The 15,563-nt window shown below is 50.4% G+C and overlaps 9 protein-coding genes across 9 annotated transcripts; 1 reads left to right on the top strand and 8 right to left on the bottom strand.

The window, feature by feature from the left end:
* The first annotated feature begins 1,585 nt into the window (after positions 1 to 1,585).
* Positions 1,586 to 2,133, top strand: AUEXF2481DRAFT_444805 (uncharacterized protein). Its single transcript, XM_013485144.1, has one exon. It carries the CDS (start codon positions 1,705 to 1,707, stop codon positions 1,996 to 1,998), a length of 294 nt encoding a protein of 97 aa, XP_013340598.1. The 5' UTR covers positions 1,586 to 1,704; the 3' UTR covers positions 1,999 to 2,133.
* On the bottom strand, positions 1,728 to 3,237 carry AUEXF2481DRAFT_43499 (uncharacterized protein). Its single transcript, XM_013485074.1, has 2 exons — positions 2,318 to 3,237; positions 1,728 to 2,255 (listed from the first exon to the last, which is right to left on the bottom strand). Exons 1-2 carry the CDS (start codon positions 3,126 to 3,128, stop codon positions 2,227 to 2,229), a joined length of 840 nt encoding a protein of 279 aa, XP_013340528.1. The 5' UTR covers positions 3,129 to 3,237; the 3' UTR covers positions 1,728 to 2,226.
* A 296-nt stretch (positions 3,238 to 3,533) lies between these two features.
* Positions 3,534 to 5,178, bottom strand: AUEXF2481DRAFT_48095 (uncharacterized protein; the record flags this gene model as incomplete). The annotated part of the gene is made up of 4 exons (XM_013485084.1): positions 3,534 to 3,923; positions 3,979 to 4,549; positions 4,598 to 4,932; positions 4,984 to 5,178. The coding sequence occupies 4 exons, from the start codon at positions 5,176 to 5,178 to the stop codon at positions 3,534 to 3,536; spliced, it is 1,491 nt and encodes a 496-aa protein (XP_013340538.1).
* A 1,223-nt stretch (positions 5,179 to 6,401) lies between these two features.
* AUEXF2481DRAFT_8061 (uncharacterized protein) lies at positions 6,402 to 7,002 on the bottom strand (the record flags this gene model as incomplete). The annotated part of the gene is made up of 2 exons (XM_013485026.1): positions 6,402 to 6,613; positions 6,804 to 7,002. 2 exons carry the CDS (start codon positions 7,000 to 7,002, stop codon positions 6,402 to 6,404), a joined length of 411 nt encoding a protein of 136 aa, XP_013340480.1.
* A 252-nt stretch (positions 7,003 to 7,254) lies between these two features.
* On the bottom strand, positions 7,255 to 7,782 carry AUEXF2481DRAFT_8060 (uncharacterized protein; the record flags this gene model as incomplete). The annotated part of the gene is made up of 2 exons (XM_013485025.1): positions 7,255 to 7,456; positions 7,550 to 7,782. The coding sequence occupies 2 exons, from the start codon at positions 7,780 to 7,782 to the stop codon at positions 7,255 to 7,257; spliced, it is 435 nt and encodes a 144-aa protein (XP_013340479.1).
* A 730-nt stretch (positions 7,783 to 8,512) lies between these two features.
* Positions 8,513 to 10,185, bottom strand: AUEXF2481DRAFT_444530 (uncharacterized protein). The gene is made up of 2 exons (XM_013485143.1): positions 9,111 to 10,185; positions 8,513 to 9,059 (listed from the first exon to the last, which is right to left on the bottom strand). The coding sequence occupies exons 1-2, from the start codon at positions 10,029 to 10,031 to the stop codon at positions 8,661 to 8,663; spliced, it is 1,320 nt and encodes a 439-aa protein (XP_013340597.1). The 5' UTR covers positions 10,032 to 10,185; the 3' UTR covers positions 8,513 to 8,660.
* A 666-nt stretch (positions 10,186 to 10,851) lies between these two features.
* On the bottom strand, positions 10,852 to 12,116 carry AUEXF2481DRAFT_43496 (uncharacterized protein). Its single transcript, XM_013485073.1, has 3 exons — positions 11,328 to 12,116; positions 11,155 to 11,271; positions 10,852 to 11,097 (listed from the first exon to the last, which is right to left on the bottom strand). The coding sequence occupies exons 1-3, from the start codon at positions 11,673 to 11,675 to the stop codon at positions 10,954 to 10,956; spliced, it is 609 nt and encodes a 202-aa protein (XP_013340527.1). The 5' UTR covers positions 11,676 to 12,116; the 3' UTR covers positions 10,852 to 10,953.
* A 986-nt stretch (positions 12,117 to 13,102) lies between these two features.
* Positions 13,103 to 13,759, bottom strand: AUEXF2481DRAFT_69127 (uncharacterized protein; the record flags this gene model as incomplete). Its single annotated transcript, XM_013485096.1, has 2 exons — positions 13,103 to 13,465; positions 13,523 to 13,759. 2 exons carry the CDS (start codon positions 13,757 to 13,759, stop codon positions 13,103 to 13,105), a joined length of 600 nt encoding a protein of 199 aa, XP_013340550.1.
* A 440-nt stretch (positions 13,760 to 14,199) lies between these two features.
* On the bottom strand, positions 14,200 to 15,119 carry AUEXF2481DRAFT_43493 (uncharacterized protein). The gene has a single exon (XM_013485072.1). It carries the CDS (start codon positions 14,970 to 14,972, stop codon positions 14,457 to 14,459), a length of 516 nt encoding a protein of 171 aa, XP_013340526.1. The 5' UTR covers positions 14,973 to 15,119; the 3' UTR covers positions 14,200 to 14,456.
* Between the last annotated feature and the right edge of the window lie 444 nt (positions 15,120 to 15,563).

Here is a 15,563-nt window from a genome sequence, read left to right as displayed (position 1 = left end):
ACGTTGATGAAAACTTGGAAATGCTTATCCCACCTAAACTAAGGAATGCAATGTGACAACCACTTTTCTTTCTACCAACACACCCACACAGACAATGCTTTCGTATCAAGTACACCGAGCTCTGGCATAACAGAATATTCTGACTAGAAGGTCTACTCCCGATGGGCGTCTGTTTCGTCATTAAGGCCACCTGCGACAGACATGATGATTGAGCTGACCCGCGCTCCTTCGAACAGCGTCCAGCCAGCGATTGGGCTACAAGTCGCCGCAAGAGGGAGTCTCTCTCGCGCCCAACACCTTGCATTCCAATCGCCGTCATGACTTCAACAGTCCTTCCCGCAGAGCTTTTTCGCCACATCTTCTCGCTCGTCCATATCAATGAGCTCGTGTTGTGCGCTCTGGTATTCAAGACATGGCACTCTCACATCATACCCTTTCTCTATGGATCCGTAGACCTGACCTGGCACCGCCCGATATATATGTGCGGCCGTGGTCGCGACAGTCCCCTGCTCGATGCCTGTCTTTGCGAGGATATGAGTTTCTGTGACGGTATTGCTCACATGAATGCGCCTGTCTCTGGATTTCGGATACCGCGAAGACACAGTCGCCAATCTAGCACCAACTGCATTGCTCAGCTTTCTGGGCTCGTCCAGTCGTCTCCATCACTTTTCCCCCTGGCCCGAGGTTTGCTCTCTTGCCCTTGGTTGGCGTATCTGGTCGTGCATTTACGTCTTGTTGGGCCAGTGTCCCATTCCGTCTGTATAAGTCCCGAGCAGACGTGTCTCTCTCAGAGCGACAAATTTTCTATTCATTCTATGCTCAACTCGGAGCATGTTACATTACCCGTCGACTGGCTTGAGAGACTTGGCGACGGAGATCCCATCGCTTCCGCAGATTACATCTCGGGCCCGATCTCCAAAATGCCTTGGGATTCCGTTCTGCTTCACACCTGTCAAAGCTACTACCAAAACTTCACACCGCCTCAATAGATGCGATCACAGACAAGGTCTGGATGGGCAGAGACAGGGCGCCGTTCAACCATGCATCATATGCTCCTCGAAATTCTATGCATGTTTCTTCCGGCAGTACGCCATGTGTCGTTGAACATTCCTTGAATTCCCGACCAATATTTGCATTCAATCCTTGATCAACAGCCAGTAGGATCGAGACTCTCTTCTCTGACCTTAGCATATACCGATACGGACGAGTATGATTTGTATCGTCTTTCCCTTGCTGGCCTAAGTCTACAGTCGCTAAAGTATGATCACTAGACGGGATCGCCTGAGGAAGACTGGGATGATCCCATGCCAGAGCCTGATTGCGACACGCCGAATCCCTTCATCTTAAAAGCTTGTAAATGTCCATCTCCTCGAGCGAGCGCTTCGCCTTGTTAGGAGCACACTGCGAGTTTCACATCTGCACGTCGTCCCTCCGCGAGCACAATGGAACCAGTGCCTTGGCAGCACATCTTTTCGCGAATTTCCTGCTCTGAGTACTTTGCATGTTCCTTTGCAGCTGCTTGCAGACAAAGGAGACACATCATCGCGACTCCACGAATCACTTGCTAGATCGCTTCGGGAACTCTGGCTGAATGATGATGGGGCTCTACTTTGGTTGAACCATAACGACTTCAACGCTCCATATGGCGAAGACTGGTATCTAGATCCCGTTTGGTTCGAGAGAAGACATTATCCCACTGAGTGCATGCAGATGAGGAGATTGTTTGAACTCGTTGCAGACTATCTTTCAGACTGTCATCTCTATACACCACATCTGGAATCGCTTGATCTGCTGTTCTACTCCTTCAGATCTTGTACTTGGGGTCATCGGGACGTTTTTGCCATCGAAGATACTCTAAGCACGATTAGGTCTGCCAACAGGGTCGTAGCTTCGGTCTTTGAGCTACTCAAACGCTTCTATCGACTACAGGGCGATTTCCCCACCAACGGGCAATATCCTCCCTACTTTACCAGAGCGGTTATGAGAGAAGGGACTTGATCTCGACAATCACAGGCCTGAACCTACACAGACATCATCGCCCCTCCAGGACCCTACATCCTAACTTCGATAGCATCTTCAGAGGATTCGTAATCTCATCACTGCTCGCTGCGTCTCTTGTCTAAGAGTCCATGCGTTTTTGCAATGTCGCTCTCATCAATCATCATCAAAAGTGATCATCTCCATATAGATCACATAACTCGACGCGGTCAACTCTGGAAGCCTGGATCAGCTTACATCCGAAGCTACCAACACAACTGTCCAAAAAGTCAGATGACTGCATCATAGAATGGTGGAAACACGACAAAAGCTAACTCACCCACATCGCCAATGATCAGATTTGGCGTCACTGTCTCCGGCAGATTTTGCGAGAGGATGATTTCGAGACCCTGCTCGGCGAAAGCGTCGAGTGTCTCTCGGAGGCCATTCTCACGGTATCCTTCGGCGATGCGAGATCGATCGGCTTCCGCAAGTTGTGCTTCCAGCATACCCTCGTACATGCTCTTCATATCAGGATACGGGCCATCATAAGGCTCCACCACAAACGGCCCGTTGACCACATTACCATCTGCGTCGAATCCAAGTCCTCCGAAGCTAGATGCTTTTGGAGGCAGCTCAAAATCTTGGACCTCCTTTAATATGGCAACCATTTGGCTAAGTGTACGGTGTTGCTGGTCTTGCGTGAGTTCTGAGTGAAATTTGGACTCGACTTCGATATCAGGCATATACTCTTCCAGGATCCAGCCATGATCCGAAGGCTCACCAGTAGCGCTCCAAGCATAGACCTTGGGTACGATCTTCAGACTTGACAGAGCTTGTCGGGCAAGATGCATCGTGGCGACTGTGTTCTCGACCTTCACGGCATGATTAGACATGGCAGCTGGGTTGCCCACCCGAAAAACAGCTTTTGTTGTACCCCGAGGAATTACACTGGTTCCTGGCTTGGTCGGGATGACAGTTTTCGCATCCCCAGGCAATGCGAAAGTCACGAAGTGAACGAAGTTGTTGTTGCAGCGAGGTAAAGTTATCACATCCTTAAGAGGCACCCTAAGATCGGTGTCGAATAGTTTTGCAATGAAATCGCGGTGTACGGTCTTAGTCGTGTAATTCTTGAGGTCGGCGGCAGACATTGTACCAGGATGAACTGCTGAGCCAAAGTGCGGAACCAGGTACCGGAAGAAGGATAGAGGGCAGGAAACGCGACTTTATCAAGCAGCCGATAGCCGTGCCACGTTGAACATGGAGGTTCGCATCAACAAGATATGCAAACGCCGCGACAATCAGAGGATGACTAAATAACAAAGATCTAGCGCGCCTGCCTCATCTGGCATAATATCATGCGGGGTTTACGTGCGAAGCACGCTCGTGATAACTCGCAATTTTGAACTCCAGTATCGGGCCTTATCCTTGCCGCTTGTCTTTTCCGACCGGCTTTAACAGATTGGATCATGTAATTTGCGACTTTTCACACTGTCGGAGGGAATGGAATCGATACCAAGATTTGAGCATGTTGGTATGCCAGAATATGCGTATATTCACAAGTTTTGTCCTTCTGCAAAGACAAGCACGACATACTTTGCCCGACCCTCTTCGTCCTTGCAAGGTGTCCAGTGACTGACCAATCGTCCTCCAGTCTTTGCTACAGGCCCTGTGGGCAGCAGATTCGTGGCCCTTTCCGCAACCATCATCTCAATATCAACACTTACCGCTTTTCCTTCGGATAGGAAATCAGTCACTGTCTTTTTGTAGGACTTCATGACAGAGGAAGATGAGGATGAGTGTTCGGCGATAAGTTTAAAGATATCTTCGTTCATGATCCGTTCAGTGATTGCATGCGTCCGACTGGGGCGTAGCATCTCCCTAGCGGCCGTCGAATAGTGCGCAACGCTGAGGCCTGTACGATCCTTCATCTTGAGGACAACATACTGCATGCACACGTTAACGGCCCGAATCCGCGCGCATTTGGGGAGAGAGAGATACCTTGGAGTATGCTGTCTGAAACATCCGCATCTGCGACTCGAGGCTCATACTTCCAAGCCGTCCGATCAGATCATTTTCCATGCCCGGTCCGTGTCTGACTTGTGTATTCACGCTTGATGTCGGCTTGAAGAAAGAACGATGCCTTTTGGTCTTTTCTCTTGGTGATGCAGCAGTCAAGCTTGACGTATTGTCCACTGCCAAGTTGTCGCGGTGTGACTCGAAGGAATTCCTACCTTCCAGTCTCAGGATTCTCATCACATCGGGTTTGCCATGGATAGTCGTCGAGCAGTCGATCTGACCACCAAGGAAGAAGTCTACGTTACCATGCTCATCTCGCAGTGGGGCGACGTACAGCAGGTTCCAAAACGGAGTGCCATCCTTGCGATAGTTCAGAAGCAGTGTTACGCTCTCCTGTCCATTATCTATAGCAGACTTCAGGTGGATTACGGATGTACGGTCAGTCTTTGCGCCCTGGAGAAATCGACAGTTACGTGGAATTATCTCGCGGCGACTGTAGCCTGTGACATCCAAAAACCCATCAGAAGCGTACAGTATTGCGTTATCCGCAACTCTATCTCATGTTAACGCAGGCCAGGGCATTTGATGAGGAATGTCCTACTTAGGGTCTGTGAGGCAGAAGCAGTCGCCGAGTCCTTGATACGTCTGCCGTTTGTGAGCTAACGCCATTTTCGCGCTTGTCGCTAGTTGATGTGTCACAAATCGGGGATAGATGTCGTCGCGGATCAAGCCTTCTACATGTTTGCGGGCATTGTCAAGGATATCTTGCATCCCGTAGAACGTGACATTTGTAGCAGTGTTGACGGCGGAATTCAAATCCTTTGAGATGATCTCCGTTAAATTGACAGGCTCGGTCGCATTTGGAGAAGTGTACGTGGCATGTATTTCGGATAGCAGATCTCGTGCTTGTGTCACAAGTTGATTGTATTGCGCAATCTGTGCTCATGGTTGGTGTGCTGTAAAGCTGATCAGACACTTCGAACATACCTTTTCCAAGAAGACAATATTTTCGCTACACGCGCTGGACTCGCAAAACGACCTGAGACGAATGGCGGTGACAGGATCACTCAAGACGGCTTGAAACACATCTGGAGCAAAGAAATCGGCCATACCGCTACGGGGCCGTGAGTTTGTATCGGACGATTTTGTGGTACTTCGTTCATGGAGATTCGAATGTGACATCTGCATCGGCATATGCGGCAGTCGCAGGTTTGTGTGGTAAGATAAATGATTGTTGTGGGAGAGAGACAACGAGAAGTGAAAGACGATGCGACGAAGAATGACGTCTCGTAAGCTCGTGAACGTTCGCAGATCAGATCATATAGAAGAATTGATCTTGCCAACGGTCGGTCTCGAATGAGATCTGTAGTATTGACAGCTCGCTTATCGATAAGGAGCAAGGATTGCACGTCGAAACGTTGTCAAACTTGTACGCGATTTCTACTGGTCTGGCCGAGGACCAGATGGCAGTGAAAACCCTAGACACTTCTTCCACGCATGCTGTATTTCGGAATGGAAGCTATTCGCATCCCATGCCGGTCGCGTTCTCAAAAACGCCATGACGATCCCACCCGTCGCACATCGACGCCAGGAATGTGGGCGTTGACAACGTTGTGGCGACGGCCCTTCAGTACACCACCGGTGCTCGGGCCAATTGTCGGTCAACTTCAAGAGCAGGCAACATCATTGAGAGGGCTGCAAAGAGGTGCGTATGTCTTCTTGATTATGAGCACAGAGAGAAATAGGCTTTTCCGAATATTTATGCTGATGTTTAAGGCAAATGAAGAATCGAAGCGCCCAAAGCGAGTTCTCAACGGTCGATAAAACAGGGTCACCTTTGATATTGTAGCTGATCTCTTGGTCCAACGGGCGGACTGAATCTGTGCCCTAAGATCTTGCTTTTTGTCCCTTGCACCCAACAGGGTTGGTAAGTTGTCGCTCTGCTGCATTTGTTGTCCATCTTTCTACTTTGTACGACACAGGCATTGCAGCCTCGGCCTATTTACAGGGCAGCAGGGTAACGAGACTCTGGAAAACGAGACGACCTGCTTTGACGACAGCGTGACTCCCTGGCTCGATCGGATTGCAAAGCTAGTCATCGGCAAGAGACGAAATTGGTATACATATAAATGCGAACAATCACACGTTAGTTTCGAGCCAGTAATGGGAGGAGCTTGATAAAGGCGACACGGCCGAGACGACCGAATACAATCCTTGAGACTTCAGCAAAAATGTGTCGCTCGGGCGTCACCTGCTTACGCGACACTCATAGACAACTTATATTGGCATCTCGACAAAAGTCGACCAAAGTAGGTGACTGATCATTTCTGAAAAGTACTTCCGGCTCGTCACCTCTTTGACCATCTCAGAGTCAGACAGCGCTAAGAGTGACATCCATACAAGCATTACAGGAAGAAAGACCCAATCACCGAAGGAAGTCTAGAAGCACCGATGGGAATCTGCAAGAAAGCCAGCAGAGCTCCAACCAACGAACTGCTCAACCCAGCGAGTGCACCAGCGTCAGCAAGATCAGTAATGACAGTGTTTGTCTTGCAGCCAGCAGCAGCAGGTACACTATTGAATCTGGCTTTTATGAAGCTCAACGCATCACCGGAGCCTGTGATAGCGTCTGTGACGTGCTCTCCGACCAAATCTCTCGTGTACTGGATACGAGCACCCTAACAAAGCTGCTTGACAAATGCATCTGTGTCGGCAACAGGAGAGACTTCATCGGCCACAGCTTTGTAGATAAAGAGTGGCATCTGAGGGGTGCCATGTCTACCCATGATACCCGTCTCATTCAATACGTTCTTGACGATGGCGGCATCCACAGTCCTGGCCGTTGTCGAAGAAAATGTAAATGTTCTTGAAGATGAACTGATTGGTATCATCACCAAGACACTGGGTGAGCGGCTTCTTGAAGGCTGCTGCGGAGCCATTGATCAGATTTTGATCAAGGTAGGCCTGTAGCTGTGGGTAGCCATTGGCGAGTCCATTGATTCCCATGGCAGCAAGGCCAGCAAAAAGACCGTTGTTGATAGTGTTGAGTACATTCTGTACATTCCGGATGAGACCGCCGAGTGCAGTACCGATGGAGTGGAGTTCAGGAGCATAGGAAGGTTAAAGCTCTCCAGCCCACTCAGATGCTAGCGAGCCTCCAGAGTACCCCATCATCTGATTTCTGACCGTCGAGGAGATCTCAGTGATAGAGCCGAATGCAAGAGCAGCACGAACAGAGTCGAGAGTTGCCTAACCAGCTTAAATCCCAGAAGTATAGGCCGACATAGGACCCTCGTAATCTGGAATGCTAACAACATAACCTTCGTTCAAGGCAGCAAAGATGATAAGCATCTCTCCAGCAAGAGGTCCACCATTGTTACGATCCGAATACTGACGGACAGTAAACGAGGGTGCACAGCCATCCCAAGCCGCATCTTCTGCCGTCTGATACGACAGTAATCTGCTGAAGTTCGCGTTCTGCGGTACGATGATGGTCGATGCGGCGACTTAAGCGTTGCCCAGACTATCTGTCGTTCTGAAAAGGAGTTGATACGCAGCCTGAACCTGAAGAGGGACACTGCCGGAGAAAGAGAAGTCCTTTAGAGGTCTGGACTTGAGGATCGTGCTTGGGGCAGAGGATTCGAAGCCAGAGGAGGCGAGGTAGAAAGTGACATCCTGAGGTAGTGGGGGAGCACTGGCACGTTTGAGCGGAGTTGGGATAGCATTGACGGTACTGAGATGGAACAGGGAGGATGCGAGAGCCGCGAAGTTGACAAAAGACCTCATGGTGATGAATCAAGGAGTGCAACGAATAATTAAGTGTGTTAATGATGCGCGTCGAGATGTGTCCCGTCTCTATTCGAGTGCTTAAGTCCGTGTCTTTATAGTTCCATGCCCATAATCTCCCACGATCAATATCCCCATACCCCGCAGGCCACTGGCAGATAGTTGTGGCTCCCCCATGTCTACTGAAAGCTTGAACATGGCCTGCCATACGATCTTTCCTGGGGGCGGCTCAGATGTAGCGGTGCCTGATCACACGTCTCTTCCGTGCGCAAGATGTCATCGAACACTACTGACGGGGGAGGCTCGGTTTTGGACCATTCGAGATCCAATGGTCGGCAGCAGGCAAGGCGAGCAGGACTCCGGCCATAGTGACATCTGTGTGGTCGGACTCACTTCATGTGGCTTGCCGATCGTTCCCGAAGGGAGGTACTCCTGGATATACATGCGGAAAATCTCCAGGATCAAGATCTCGCTCGACCGTGCGAGACTCTAGTCGTCCCACGTTGTTCCCGAATGATCTCAGAATCGGGAACGTCATTGAGGGCCATGGAACTACCGTGTGTCAGTCGAAGGCATTTGTAGATTCTCCGAAGGGAGGAAGTGCGGTGTGTGCAATTCTCTTTCCAGTCGCAGTATCAGCTCCCGGTAAATTGACTGGCTGCGCATCAGACTGCTGAGCATCCTGTGTCTGGGATGATGATCGACTGAACTCTCTACCTAGGTGAGGTATGTCGTGCGACAGATTGCGATGGCTGCTACGAAACTATCGGGTAGAAAGACTGTTCTGAAAGGTGATCAATCGCTTGCAATAGGGTAGTCTATAACGCTTTGAACAAACATTTTCCTATTCGCGCTGGACAATGCCATCTGAGAAAATGTTATTGCGCCGACATATCAGACCCTTCCTCCAGGCGTTGGTCTTGGGAGTTACTTTGTGGCTTCTCACTGCCATCATTCTCCTCAGAATCCTGGATACCCCAGGAACCACTTCCAATTCCTTTGCCTCTGAACTTTATGATTATACCTACGACCATTGGACCAATGATCGTGTTGAGGAGAATGGCCCAGACAGCGGTGTAGAAGCCGGCGTCGCTAACATAAGGAGTGGAGTTGTATCCAATCTCGACGATCAAAAGTCCAATCTCACCACGAGCAACCATGGCAAAGCCGAGAAGTCCGGCGGTCGGGAGTGTCTCTAATAGTAAAGGCTTGGAATCGTTCGCTGTTCTGCCTTTCGTTACAGCGTCCCACAAAGGGATCCAGATACCGACGATGACCTGGAATTGAAGTCAGAACTGGGGCCTGCTATCATACTTGAGAGATGTCACCTTTGCTAAGAGCATCAGGAGCGTGTACACCACACCATGCCAGATGGCGGAGCCAGACCAGAGATCGATGAAAGGAATGGCAAATCCGATACTGGCAAAGAACAGAGGCTCCATGAGATACTTCTGGGTGTCGGAGAAGTACTTCTCAAACGTGTGAACAAAGGTAGGACTCTTGTCATCGTTCTGCTCTCCGTGTTCTCGAGAGTAGACCACAAAAGGACCATCGGGGTGCTTGGATGGTAGATACGTAATGAAGGATCCTGCAAGGAACGCCCCAAACAATACACTTGTGCCTGCAAAAGAGGCAATGGAGATGAAAGCGCAAAGAATTACCACCATAAGCACAATGTTAGAGAAATGGTCATAACGTGCAAAGTGGTGTTCGATGTAGCGGCGAAAGAGGGGCACAAACACGTATTTGCAGAACAGAGGTGTCAATGCGGCCATAAGAATTGACGCGAGTATGGGTCTACCGATGAGCCAGCCGAGATTGACATCTGCGCCTCCGGATATGGAACCCAGATCATGGATGACGCTTGACATGACCAGACCGGATACGTCGTCAATGACTGCCGCACTGACCAGGACAGTACCGACTCGTGTCTGGGAAAGGTCGATGTCCTTGGACGCGCCTCCTATGACAGCGAAAGTGGTTCCAAGACTAGTGGTTGAAAGGGCGGCGCCGATGATGAATGTTTCGACAGCGCCATAGCCAAAGCCGAGATACAACAGCAGGTACGACAGGCCGATGGGGAAAAGTACTCCGGTGGTCGCAGCGAGCATGCTCAGAAAGAAGTTTTGCTTCAGCAAGTCCATACGGGATGTCAAACCGCCTTCAAAGATGATGAGGATCAATCCGATGTAGCCGATGGCAAGAAAAGTTTCCTGCCAGATCTCAAGCAGTATGTCGGCCAACGGCATGCCATAGATGATGCCAACAATTATCGGACCAATGATGCCGGCGCGGAAGACAATGGATGACAGCCATTCGGCAATGGAGAGAAAGAAGAAGAAGGAGATGAGGGTTAGTATGTGCACGACTGTTGAGTGGATCAGTGGTCATGATGGGCGACGTCGCAAGTGAGATACTTGCTAGAAGGCTCTTCGTATGCGAGAAAAGAACCAGCCATGATAATGAGGATCTCAGCTAGGATACGTGTATAGTCAAGAAGGTGTCGCAGGTTGGGAAATGAGCGCAATGGCAGCAGTTATGACTGGCTTTGACCATGACTACATGGTGGTCGTGAATGACTCGGCCAAGCATACCAAGAGAGCCAAAGTTGAAGACACAAATCTCGACAGGTACGAGAGACAGCGGCCACACGCCCAAGAGTGGTGAAGGTTGGGACAAAGACTCTTGGCAGTGACATACCCTTCTCGCACGGCTTCGAGCGGACTTGGCATCATCGCGTCATCCGCCGCCATGTTGAGAATTGGTTGCTGCTTTGTCCACCTGTCTCCGAAACATCAAACGAGGCGTCGTATGGAAGTCATCTCTCCAGGTGACAGCATTGTGTAGGGAATGGACATCAGCAATAGCTGCCTTCGTCGCAAACGTCTTCCGCCTCGACATCGACTTCCCGCTTAATTCGACGCTTGACGCTTGCCTCAACCGACGCGCCGTCAGCTCCCACCGTGCCTTCATCTTCCCAACACACGACCGCGGACTGTCACGTTGGATTCGGGATCCCTTGTTATTCATCGAGGCTCGCGTGGTGTCACGTGTCAAGACAAGGGTGATGCAGGTAGGTCAGAATTGATTATTACTCTCATATACTACACTATCTCACACTCTGTTCTTTGTACATTCCCACATCTGTTCCGCGTCATCCTCCATTACTCTCTAGCAGAAGAGGTTGAGGCCGAGACTACCAGCAGGAGTGTAGGCGCACACAGCCTTGCCAAGGGTGTCGTCGAGGTTGTTCTTGTCCGATGTAGCCTTGTCGGCGCAAAAAGGGACAGAGTCAATGATGCCGAAAGCAAGGGTCTGTAGGGAGTTAATTAATCAGAGCGCCCATCTCATCATCTTGACATCAAAACTTACATCGACAACATTCTCAAGCGAGCGGAGTACAGCAGCGACGGGACCGAGGAAGATACCTTCCAGCAGGCCAGACTTGCCAATAACGATCTTGAGCAGGTTTTGGTGTACAACAACAAACTACAGCGGAGATTAGCGATTGTGACGTTTGCCACTAGGGGCTGGTCGTCACCTACGTTCGAGAAAGCATCGCAGACCTGCTGCTCAGCAGCGGTGTCGGTGTATGCCTGGGTACCATCCATGCTGGTGATGGCAGTGGTGCCAGTGGTGATGATACCCTGGAAGCCAGTGATGAGCTGCTGGTAGCTGGTACTACCAGTGCCCGAGCCAGGTCCGAGAAGAGGTACGCCTGACATGGGGTTGAGGTTGCCGGCAATGGTGGCTAGGCTCTTGGACTGCTGAGTAATCTTGTTGATGGTAGCGACCATCTGGTCGGCGGTGACAGCACGCTTCTCGACAGGGCTGGCAGAAGCTGCAGTGGCCAGAAGGGCCACGGCAGGGGTGAAGACTGAGGTGAAGTGCATCTTGAGGATAGTTGCGCGAAGGATGAGTGACTTTGGAAGGCTTGTTGACAAATAGACTGAGAGAGTTGATATCCAGGGATGAAGCAGTCTTCGACGTTCCTTTTATATGCTCGCCTCCAGCTCCGGCTATGCGCATGGTCTAGTGGTCACTTATTCGGAACCCATGTCTTGCAGGTTGCACTGATACAAAGATGATTGTCATGGCGGCGATGTATTCTCAGCGGTCGCATTGTGATAGTCAGTCGTTGCTGCCGGAAGAAGTCCTTGGATGTGTAATGTCGTTGTCCGAGTATCGACTTGCGAGACTTGCAGAAGATCATGCACTGCCTTCCAGCTCGTGTTGGCCATGTTTCTGTCTGCCAGCATGCTGATAGACACATAAGCTAGCTGTTCCCAGTTAAAGCACGGTGAGATCGTCAAGCACCTCGCGATGTCTTGAAAGCTACGACAAAAGCGGTCGAGTGTTTAATCTTCGGAGAGGGGGCAGACGTTGTACATCAACGTCTTCGCGTCGGCCCGGCGCGAAGCCACTCTTACGCTTGTCGCTGATCATGCACTGTCTCGTATATAGTACGCTATAGTGCTGTTCTTGACCGGTAGAAAGCGCACATGGTATGAGCCCATTTGACGCTACACATTACCCTTAGACTTAAGCTTGATCTTCTGGAGCAGCGATCGTCGCTTGACTGAAATTTCAAAGCACACAGCGAGGTTTGAAACGTGGTTGCAGGACCCCAATTAGGCAAGTGTGAGTCTCAAACTCCGCGAGGAGATCGAAGGCACAGATTGGTCTCCAATTCGTTGATGATCCCACCCCTTACAGTCGAAAGGAGACCTTGAGAGGTCAGTGATTGACTAACTTCATTGAGTATACGGACATCACTGTCGGCATGTCTTAGCATGTGAGAACTTTTGAGCTGGAGTGCTTACGGCCGAAACTTGATGTCATGCTGCGACAGGATCTTTGTTGTAGCCAACCATTCACTACGGGATGGAGTTGCAATACTAACTTGACGGAGATGATAGAGTCCGAGACCAAGTCCAAGTTCCGGAAACACTCCATCGTCATCCGCAGGACTATCTGCCGGATTTTTGACTTGATCGAGAGCCAATGCCCGGATTCCTGGATCGTTGAACATCATTCTCTGGCCAGCACACGCATGCGCAGAGAGGTGACCAGTAGACGTCCAAGGCTTCCAAGGCTTCCAAGGATATGTCGCATACCATTGGACTTGTGGGCTCACGCATTATTGGGGTTCATTAGGGCCGCTGTCTTTCCTCGCACGTAGAATGACGCACAAACTGTGAGGCGGTGTCTCGAGCTTTGGTCTGCAACATCAAACAGAATCGTACAGTTCTTCCAATTCGCTGTAAACAACGCAGCTGCGTGGAAGAGCAGTTGCGCACTCACATACCGAAGTGACGACCTATATCTTACTGTCCCTCGCCTGTTGCGCCTCCTGCTTGTCTTGCTCATCCGGGAAGTCCTTGGTCAAATAATCCATAAACTTGTCCACAGGTGCCGCCATCAGGCCCGTCAACAATTCCAAGTAATAACTCGTCGGTGCGCCGGGATGACTCTTTGTCGGAACAATCTTCTTTGTGCGTTCGAAGCTTACTGCCAATTGTTCGCTCTCTTCACGCGAGAGCAGCCCTTCGAGACGAGGCATGTCTTCTTCCTTCTCGTGTTCAATGTGGTGATGAAGAAGATCCATCAGTGTGTCGAGCAAAGGCATGAATTGCGGGTCAACTGGCGTCATGTCCTGCACCTTATACAGATAGTCCTTGACCTGTTTCGACATCATTAGTTTTGAGCAGCTGGCATAGGTGCTATAAGGTGAACGTACACCTTGATGTTGCTCTTTGTCAGTCTTTGATAAACGGACACCCTCTTCTCCCAGATGCTTCTCCATTGCGGGATACCATGTCAATTCTTCGCTGATGGCGTGGCGTGCGACCGTCCATGTGAGCTGATTTCTCCAGCGAACCTTTGCCGCATCGTCGGTCGCGTTCTTGATATTCTCGTACAAAACATCAAACTCATCATGGTCAGCACCAATTGCCTCGGAGAGTAGTTTGCCCATGTTGTTGTGTGGAATATCTATTTGACTCGAGATGAGAGCGTGTATATGGGAGGAAGACAGAGAGAGACGAGAAGAGAGACGAGAAGAGACATGAGACCAAGAACACTGGAATTACGGCCTGTTCGAAAGACATCATTGACGATATGACGGCTACAACTCCGCACTAAGCCAGTTCAGTACAATGCTTGTGTTTGGCATACTTGCCGCTGTTGCCGGCCATTGCAAACTGCGGGGTATACATGATGACGAGGTGTTGCAGGACGAATGTCCGGCATCTGATTCGTCGGGACTCGGGAGAACTGAGGGGCCTCCACACTATTCTTGCGGGAGATGGGAAATGGTAGAATGGGGATTGGGGCCTGTGGTCCGAGGTTTGGGGTCAGGTCAGCGCACGACTCAACATATTACGTGAGGTGGTGCAAGACGTGATGAGAACGCTTGGGGTTATTTTTCGCCCGCTGCATACAGTCTATCATGGTATGTTCTTGTCCTGGTCACCACACAGACACACAAGCACGGCAACAGTCGACTCTGACAGGGCCGACTGGTCTTTGAGCGCTTTTTGCATGACAACGATGACATGCTGAATGAAATTGATCTCAACGACCAGGTCTGCTGAGTTGAGCGGTCGACTACCCATGAGTGAAAGGCGCTAACACTATACGACCCTGGACAATCCCACGATATCGATCAAGGCTCAAGACTCGTCTCCTGGATCGTCGCTATCATGCGAATCGTCCTCGCCTCGCCAGGAGTAGAGTGCGATTTGCTGAAAGACAAAGACACAGGCAATCAAGAAGCCAATAACGCTGAAAGTGGTCGCCAACTTGGCTTCGTTCGTCCACCAGTGTCCACGCTGTGCAAATCCAGGCAACGGACCAGTCGCAGCCCAAAGCATTACAAACATACCAAGAAGCATGGAAAATGCACTGAGTGCTAAAAAGTAGGCGCCACACTGCCAGAGTAGAACATGACTTTGACGGGCAAGTATACGGCCATTGCGATCGGGGTGCTGCTGACTGAGGAGACGACGAATATATCTTCCAGGATGTTTGTGGCAGGACAATCGATGAAGTCGTATTGATTGTTGTAGGGCTGTGAGTACGGCAGCAACGGCAAACAGGATTCCGCAGAACCAACAAGCTCGTACGGTCCAGGGCGATATCTTCCCATTTGCCTGTACGACTGGCCAGGAACCAGTACCGGACAGCATACCAGCGAACAAGCCTCCCTGAAAAGATTCAGTATCATTCTAGCGCCAGCGACCTAAATAAAATATTTCTCATGAAGCAGAGGTGGCGATCGCCAAAGCAAAGAAATAGAAAGAAATCGACTCACCACGACACCAATGAAGTTCAACTCCTGAAGCTTGTGATCTCGCCATTGCTCTGTGAGCTTATTACGCTCTACTTCATCTCGAGCATTGAGTAGCTTGCTCAACGGTACAGTAGTCGTCGTCAATTTGAAGAGTGAGGACATGGTGTCATTTGGAAGAAGTCATGGGTCGAACAATCGTCGAATGTCAGCTTGTCCTTTATGTGTGAAACTCACCCCATTCATGTGTAACATCAACCCCGCAAGAGTACATGCAGGTCTTTTGAGCCCTGGTGCTCCCTGGTAAAGTCTAATCTGTTCAAGGGCTCTCGACCCGGGGCTTGGGTCCGAAAGTGCTTGCAGCTCAGCATAGCGGCTCGACAGGTAAACTGATTCTCTGCGCGGTGATGATGCAGGTGACAAATCACCTCGACGTAGACTACGACCTGTAAAAGCGACAGGTGCTCACTTCGCGGGCCTCGCACGAGAT

This window comes from Aureobasidium subglaciale, assembly GCF_000721755.1.
Source record: "Aureobasidium subglaciale EXF-2481 unplaced genomic scaffold scaffold_24, whole genome shotgun sequence".
Classification (NCBI taxonomy): Eukaryota; Fungi; Ascomycota; class Dothideomycetes; order Dothideales; family Saccotheciaceae; genus Aureobasidium; species Aureobasidium subglaciale.
This window is presented reverse-complemented; position numbering and strand designations above follow the sequence as displayed.

Coding starts and splice junctions, on each gene's coding strand:
- AUEXF2481DRAFT_444805 (XM_013485144.1), top strand. CDS start 1,705: ATGCAGATGAGGAGATTGTTTGAACTCGTTGCAGACTATCTTTCAGAC.
- AUEXF2481DRAFT_43499 (XM_013485074.1), bottom strand. CDS start 3,128: ATGTCTGCCGCCGACCTCAAGAATTACACGACTAAGACCGTACACCGC. Junction 2,256..2,317: donor TCTGATCATTGGCGATGTGG/GTGAGTTAGCTT, acceptor CTTTTTGGACAG/TTGTGTTGGTAGCTTCGGAT.
- AUEXF2481DRAFT_444530 (XM_013485143.1), bottom strand. CDS start 10,031: ATGCCGTTGGCCGACATACTGCTTGAGATCTGGCAGGAAACTTTTCTT. Junction 9,060..9,110: donor TCCTGATGCTCTTAGCAAAG/GTGACATCTCTC, acceptor CTTCAATTCCAG/GTCATCGTCGGTATCTGGAT.
- AUEXF2481DRAFT_43496 (XM_013485073.1), bottom strand. CDS start 11,675: ATGCACTTCACCTCAGTCTTCACCCCTGCCGTGGCCCTTCTGGCCACT. Junction 11,272..11,327: donor TCTGCGATGCTTTCTCGAAC/GTAGGTGACGAC, acceptor TCTCCGCTGTAG/TTTGTTGTTGTACACCAAAA. Junction 11,098..11,154: donor CGCTTGAGAATGTTGTCGAT/GTAAGTTTTGAT, acceptor AACTCCCTACAG/ACCCTTGCTTTCGGCATCAT.
- AUEXF2481DRAFT_43493 (XM_013485072.1), bottom strand. CDS start 14,972: ATGCTGTCCGGTACTGGTTCCTGGCCAGTCGTACAGGCAAATGGGAAG.